Source organism: Protopterus annectens, chromosome 1.part2 (genome assembly GCF_019279795.1).
Source record: "Protopterus annectens isolate FY-2018-M chromosome 1.part2, PAN1.0, whole genome shotgun sequence".
Lineage (NCBI taxonomy): Eukaryota > Metazoa > Chordata > Ceratodontiformes > Protopteridae > Protopterus > Protopterus annectens.
In genome coordinates, this window is record NC_056727.1 from 408,429,879 (window position 1) to 408,435,878 (window position 6,000).

General features: G+C 38.7%; 1 protein-coding gene across 2 annotated transcripts in view; it reads right to left on the reverse strand.

The window, feature by feature from the left end:
* Positions 1-5,756, reverse strand: part of LOC122789345 (McKusick-Kaufman/Bardet-Biedl syndromes putative chaperonin-like) — a 286,212-nt gene extending 280,456 nt beyond the window's left edge. For both annotated transcript variants that reach the window (XM_044056727.1, XM_044056734.1), the window contains exon 1: positions 4,765-5,756. In XM_044056727.1, the coding sequence (XP_043912662.1) occupies positions 4,765-5,755 (991 nt within the window). In that variant the 5' untranslated portion in view covers position 5,756. The remainder of the gene's footprint in view (positions 1-4,764) is intronic.
* Positions 5,757-6,000: the final 244 nt, after the last annotated feature.

The window sequence follows — 6,000 nt, forward strand, 5'->3', positions numbered from 1 at the left end:
GTTTTGACATCTTGACCATTTTGTGACTTTGAACGTTGCTATGGTGTTTCTCTTTGGAAGACAGCCTTCATTGTATCTTGGAATACCGTGGTATTTGTACGTTTCATTTGTTCTTCGGTTCTTAATGTCTAAAATTATAAAACTACTGAAAATACTCCTGAAACAAAAGCATATTTATAAGACATGCTAGTAGGTCATTTTCATTGTGCAACTGGATATACTTTTGTGAGACTAAAGGTTTCAATATAGTCCAAAAAGAGACAGTCTGCCTATTAGGATAGTCTATTATACAAATTTTATCTAACATATTACCCAATAGTAAAGCAGGAATGGCATGGTACACTGGAAGAAGTAATTCATCACCACAACATTTTTCCTTTTGGGTAACATCACCATTTACATCAAAATAAGTTTTAGTTTTAACAAAATTCAGCATCGATAAGAAATCATTAGAGATGACCTGCTTTGTAAAGAGAACATATCAGAACTTCTGTCAATCTGGGCAATTGACTTAGTCTGGAGTTTTACACTTTCTGAAAACAGATGAATTATGGTGGGCCTCAAGGTGTTTGCTAGTTTATTTTCTTGGCTTACTAAACATAGTGAAAAAATATTGCTCTTCGGTATCAGGCTGAAAGTCTAAGAGGTCAGAGATCAGTATGTAGTATTGTGTCCTCAAACTCAGTCACCTGCTGTGAAAAGACTGGCTCAAAGTTTGTGCCAATGACACCCAAATCAAAAGAGTGAACTAAAGTGGTGTTGCTAGCTAGCAAACAGTTATTAGGGTATTAACTTGTTTACCTATTTTGTAAACTAGCATCTACTTTGGAATGAGAGGGCTGGTGCAAATGCATGCAACATTTGATTTCATAGTAGGCAATGATGCTTTATGACAAGCATGTCTAGAACAAAATACAGAAAGATGACTTTTAGATGAACAGATCCATTTACTAGACACCCACAACTCTTATTACGTCCAAGAAAATGATCTTGTTCAGTTCCCCTTGTGGGACAGTGAAGTTTCTCTGCCAGGAGAATACAGGGTTGTACTGACCTGGAATAAAACTGGCAAGAATTTAGTCCACATTTGATTAGTTGCTCTCCAATTATAATTGCCAACTGTGCCTCTCTGCTTACGTGCCACATTACAGTTGCTGATACAAGTACCAGAATGATGCACTAAATGAAATGCTGTTTGCACTAACTAGACTTCTCCATTAGGCTGATGTGCTGCTTTTGAGAAGGAAAAAACAAAGCTTGCACTCTAGCCCCTGAAAATGAACTTCCCAGGTATAATCGAAGGCACATACAGGTAACACCTGGTTTGGGAGAGGAGGCGTTTATTTAGTATTTCTAGGTGGTGCTTACCCAGACAATTCTTTCACTATAGATGTCAGCAATGAGAGAACATGATCCAATGGCTGTGAAGATGAACTCCATAAATTTCTCAAGCAGCACTGGATTATCTCCATGTGTAATCTAGCATTCAGAATCATTAGAAGGAAGGAAGGCATGTATCCTAAATTATCTTGCTTTTAGGTAAGCCTACTGAGCAACATCCATGGAAAATTCCATTAACAATTTAAGAGAATTGCATCAACAACTCAACAGTTCTAACAGAGATGAACTGTATGGACTCTGGTGTCCAGGTCTCTTCCCAGAAAAACCTATAGCTCTCAAGTCCGAGGTTAATACCCAGAGACTGGTTACAATTCCTAAATTCTGAAAACAAAAGGCTTTTCACTAGAGAGGATTTTAGAGTCTAGATGGAACAAACCTGGAACAGGCAGTTATCCAGGCATGGATGGCTGTAAATTCTCAGTCTTGGATATGAAAACAGAGAAGCCAGGCACTTTGGAACAACCCTTTTTCTGCACTTCTACTTCTCCATGTTTGCAACCATATACACCTCCATCTGCAGTGTTCCGGTCAAAGCAGTCATCAGAAGGATTACTATTCAATTCTTCTACATTATATATACTCAATATCACAAGTCTGCAAATGGTCCACACCCTCCCCTTCCAAAAGCAAACATTTTCCATTAGATACTCCATCCTCCACTACACAAACATACTTCTACTTTTAAAAAGCAGTTATGTTTATATGGAATGTGTGCCCAACCATCCTGCCCAGACTGATGTGACTCGGCACTGATGCATCACTCGTTACCACCTCCTGCTCCTTCCTCCCCAGCTGGCATTTTCAGCACCCAAACCACTACGTGACCTCATATTATCTAGGTCAAAGTCAAGGTTCTATCACTATATGCCACAAAGCAACTATGCAACTAACCTAGGTGCAACAGAAGAGTTAAAAGCAACAATGTAAACCGGTTAAGGGAGGGCCTTACTTGAACTCCAGGAACTACCTAGGCTCTCACCCCCCCCTTTTTTTTTTAAATGCTATCCGAGATTGCACCTGCTGCCTACAGACCATCACGGCCTCTCTGTCAGTCATCCTATTCCTTCTATTCATGCGAGAATCGACTGACAGGAGTCATCATCCAGGCAGCCATTAGAAATGATTTTAATTTTTTCTGTTTTTCTCTCAGCCATAAAGTGTGCACACTTGGCGAGATGCTTAGGGGACATACAATGAGCTTTCCATACAGAACATGCTTCACTTCTACAAGTGTTTTTGCCTCCATACAACCTTATCCTGTCCTCTGACAGCATGAGCAGAGGTTTCTCTGACCTTCACCAAAGAGACTGCACTGTCCTGTGTGTCTCCATATGAGGGCAAACCATGCCATCTGTCCAGGAGGGGTAAAAGGATCATTTCCCTTCACTCTTTCTCTTCCCTGCCAGGCTCCTCCAGTGCTGAGGCCACTAATCAAAGAGCAAAATGACACTAAGACTGCTAATTCATGTTTTCCTGCAGTGGAGTCACCTGCTACTCATATTTTCATAGCTGAGAGAGCTACATGTTATTGAAGGGCACTGTGTGAAAGTTCATGATAAGAGGCAAATACCTCATTACTGTCCCCTTATAATATACTAAATGGGACATACTACTAGTTTGATAATTGTGAATTTATGCAAAAAAAAAAGCTGTATGTACATTAATACTTTCAAAATCAAATGACAAACTATTGTACGGCATCCTGTGAAATCGTAGGAGATGCTGGAAGAAATCTGTCATCGATATGTGCACTGCAAGCTGTACATCCTGGGAAATATTTGGTATTATTCATATTACTAATTACAGAAATTTTTGTAAATATATCAAGAAAAAAGCATGCAAAAAGTAATTTCTTGCTGTCACGTGAACGTTCAAGTCTGGCTGATCAAAAGTGCACTGATAATATCAGTTTAAGCCAGAGTTACAGATGGCCAATAATGGACTCGGTGCTGTCCCCTGATTTGACACTCCTTCAAAAAAGCGTGGGGGGAAAAACCCCCGCTCTTATTGCCACAGTTTATACCATACCCAGGGAGGGCTACAGTACTCGGTATCAACTAAAAATGCAATACTGTAATTTATTTATAAATACAGCTATGCTCAGAAGGATTACTAGAATTGCCCAGTTTTATGCCCAGGGCAGCCAACCCCTTTGCCCCATCAAAGCTATACTACTGGTCTAGCCTGTGTTGTTTTCAAGATATGAGAAGTTGTTCATGAAGCTTCAGAGAGAAAAATTATTCTGATTTATATTACAGTACTGATGCAAAGACTGTAAATGCACTATTCCAGTACAAAACAGACCATTAACAACACTCATTTTAACACCATTTACCCTTCACAACTTACTTAAATTTGCTTTGTATACACTTATCAACTTGATTTTTTTTTTCAGAAAATGCTCTGGAATATTAAAATGGTTGTAGGCTGCTAGAGTAGTGACATTCCACAGCTCGAAGGTGTACTTTATTACTCGGACAGACCTCAGGTATATTCCGAGACATATTACCTATCTGCTTGAGACCAAGTACTAAGCAGCAACACAGTAATAGTGACAATCTGCTCAAATCTACAAAGTGGCAGAAGTGTAGATTTCCTTCTGCATGTGTCCTGAACTATATCATTTTTATCTGATGGAAGTGCTGCAGCATGACTGTACCACTTCTGAGACTTAACCACCAGATTTGTATACAAACATGTAAACTTATTTGGAATTATACAGAAATGGTCAGGCTTCTTCTGGGCTGGTGGTGGAAAGTCTGCTTCTAGCCACTTTAATTAGAAATATCCTCAAATGACATGACAGACAAGAAAGAATGGCTAGTTTTTTTTTAGGCTGGTCAACTTTTAAAAGCTAAACAGCCAAAAAATGGCTTTTTAGCAGCCCATTTAAAGTCATCCTTCATCAAGTTTTAAAGATGAGAGGGAGTACTCATTACCAGAATCAGAACTGTAACCCCAGGGGGGAGGAAGTCTGGTAAGATTAAGTTACATCTTCATCCTTTATCCTTTTATACTGTGTAGATGGAAAAGGAGAAAGTTGGCTATGCTTTTATAAATCCAAAAGGAAGATGGCTTGCATTTCAATTTGAAAGAACAAGATACCTTTTAAACCAACTCAAAATACTTTAAGTATCTTTTTTTTACACGTTATGAACACAAGAGAGGCCTCAGATGCCAAAGCTCATTTACCCCACAACTTGCAATAACCAGTTCAAAGAGAAATAAAACACAAGTCTTGCTATTACTTTATCTAATGGCAACTACTTTACAACCAACCAAAAAAATATGCATTATTTGCTAGGAAAATGTAGATCATTGAAGACACAAAAAATAAACAGAACTAATGAAAGAAATACTAACCTGTCACTTGCACCAAAGGATCCATGAGGGCAACCCCAATTCTGTCAATAACTATCACATGACATCCTTGCAGATACTGTTTAAAAGCTGGATGAATGACCTTCTGGCACATGACAAGACCTACCTTGTCATTAACTAGTTGCCGTGCCATGACAAGCAACTGATCCAGGGTAGCTTTTTCAGGGTGCACATCACATATGACCTCCAAAGTTCCATCTCCAACATCTGACAACTCTCCTGCCATGGAGATTCCAAACAGTGCCACCTTAACATAACCTGAAGGTACTCGTACAGCACTAAACTGTTTATGATCCTGACACTTTGGCAGTTCTACTAACAAGCCATTAAAAACTGCTGAATCCACAAGTTGCTGTCCCTCTAGTGGGATAACTATCATTCTTCCCAGAGATGTACTTTTTTCAGTGTCATCTGGAATTGTAAGTAAGAATGCCCTTAAAACCACTGCAGTAATATGGTCTGCTTCCTTAATTGTAAGCATGCAGGCAGGCTTACTAGTGATAACTGAGCGAAGGATGGCTAGTAAAGTTTTACTGCTACCAAAATCTACTTTAAGTTTGCATCTGCAGTAGTCTGCATTTAAATAGTCAAGACATGTATTTAAAAAATGGGTAAATATTTTACCACAATTACTGGGTACAGAATTGGTTTTCAGCAAATTTTCTATCAAGCTGCAGCAGAAAATAGTAGTGAATAGACCACAGTCACTGAATCTCGAAGTATGATTCAGAACACATGATGAAAGCAGTTTAAGTATTGAGTGGGAGAATGGAATTTTACTTAGCAGAGCATTAGATTCTGAAGTGGTGCAAATACAACCTCCCACACCATTATGGACTTGCTTAAGCCTACCAGATGGCCCATAACAAGACTTTGCAAGTTCATTAAGCTGAGCTAAGGGACGGCTAATAGTATTTCTGTTGACAGGATTTGAGTCACACAGGGATGGTTTCTTTGATTCAAGTCGTAACATTATTTTAATACATCTGCACAAGTGTTTTTTTTTTTTTTTTTTTTTTTAAAAAAGCACCATTACATCAACAGCTGCATTTATTAAAATGCATTTCCAACTCAATGAAAACACATGGAATGGTGATCCAGAAACAATCAAGATGTCTTATCAAATGCTGCAGAAGACCGTGTCAGAATGATTAAGTTATGCAGCTGACGTAGCCAGGTCCATCATTCACATGTTATCTTTTTCTTTTAGTTCTGATT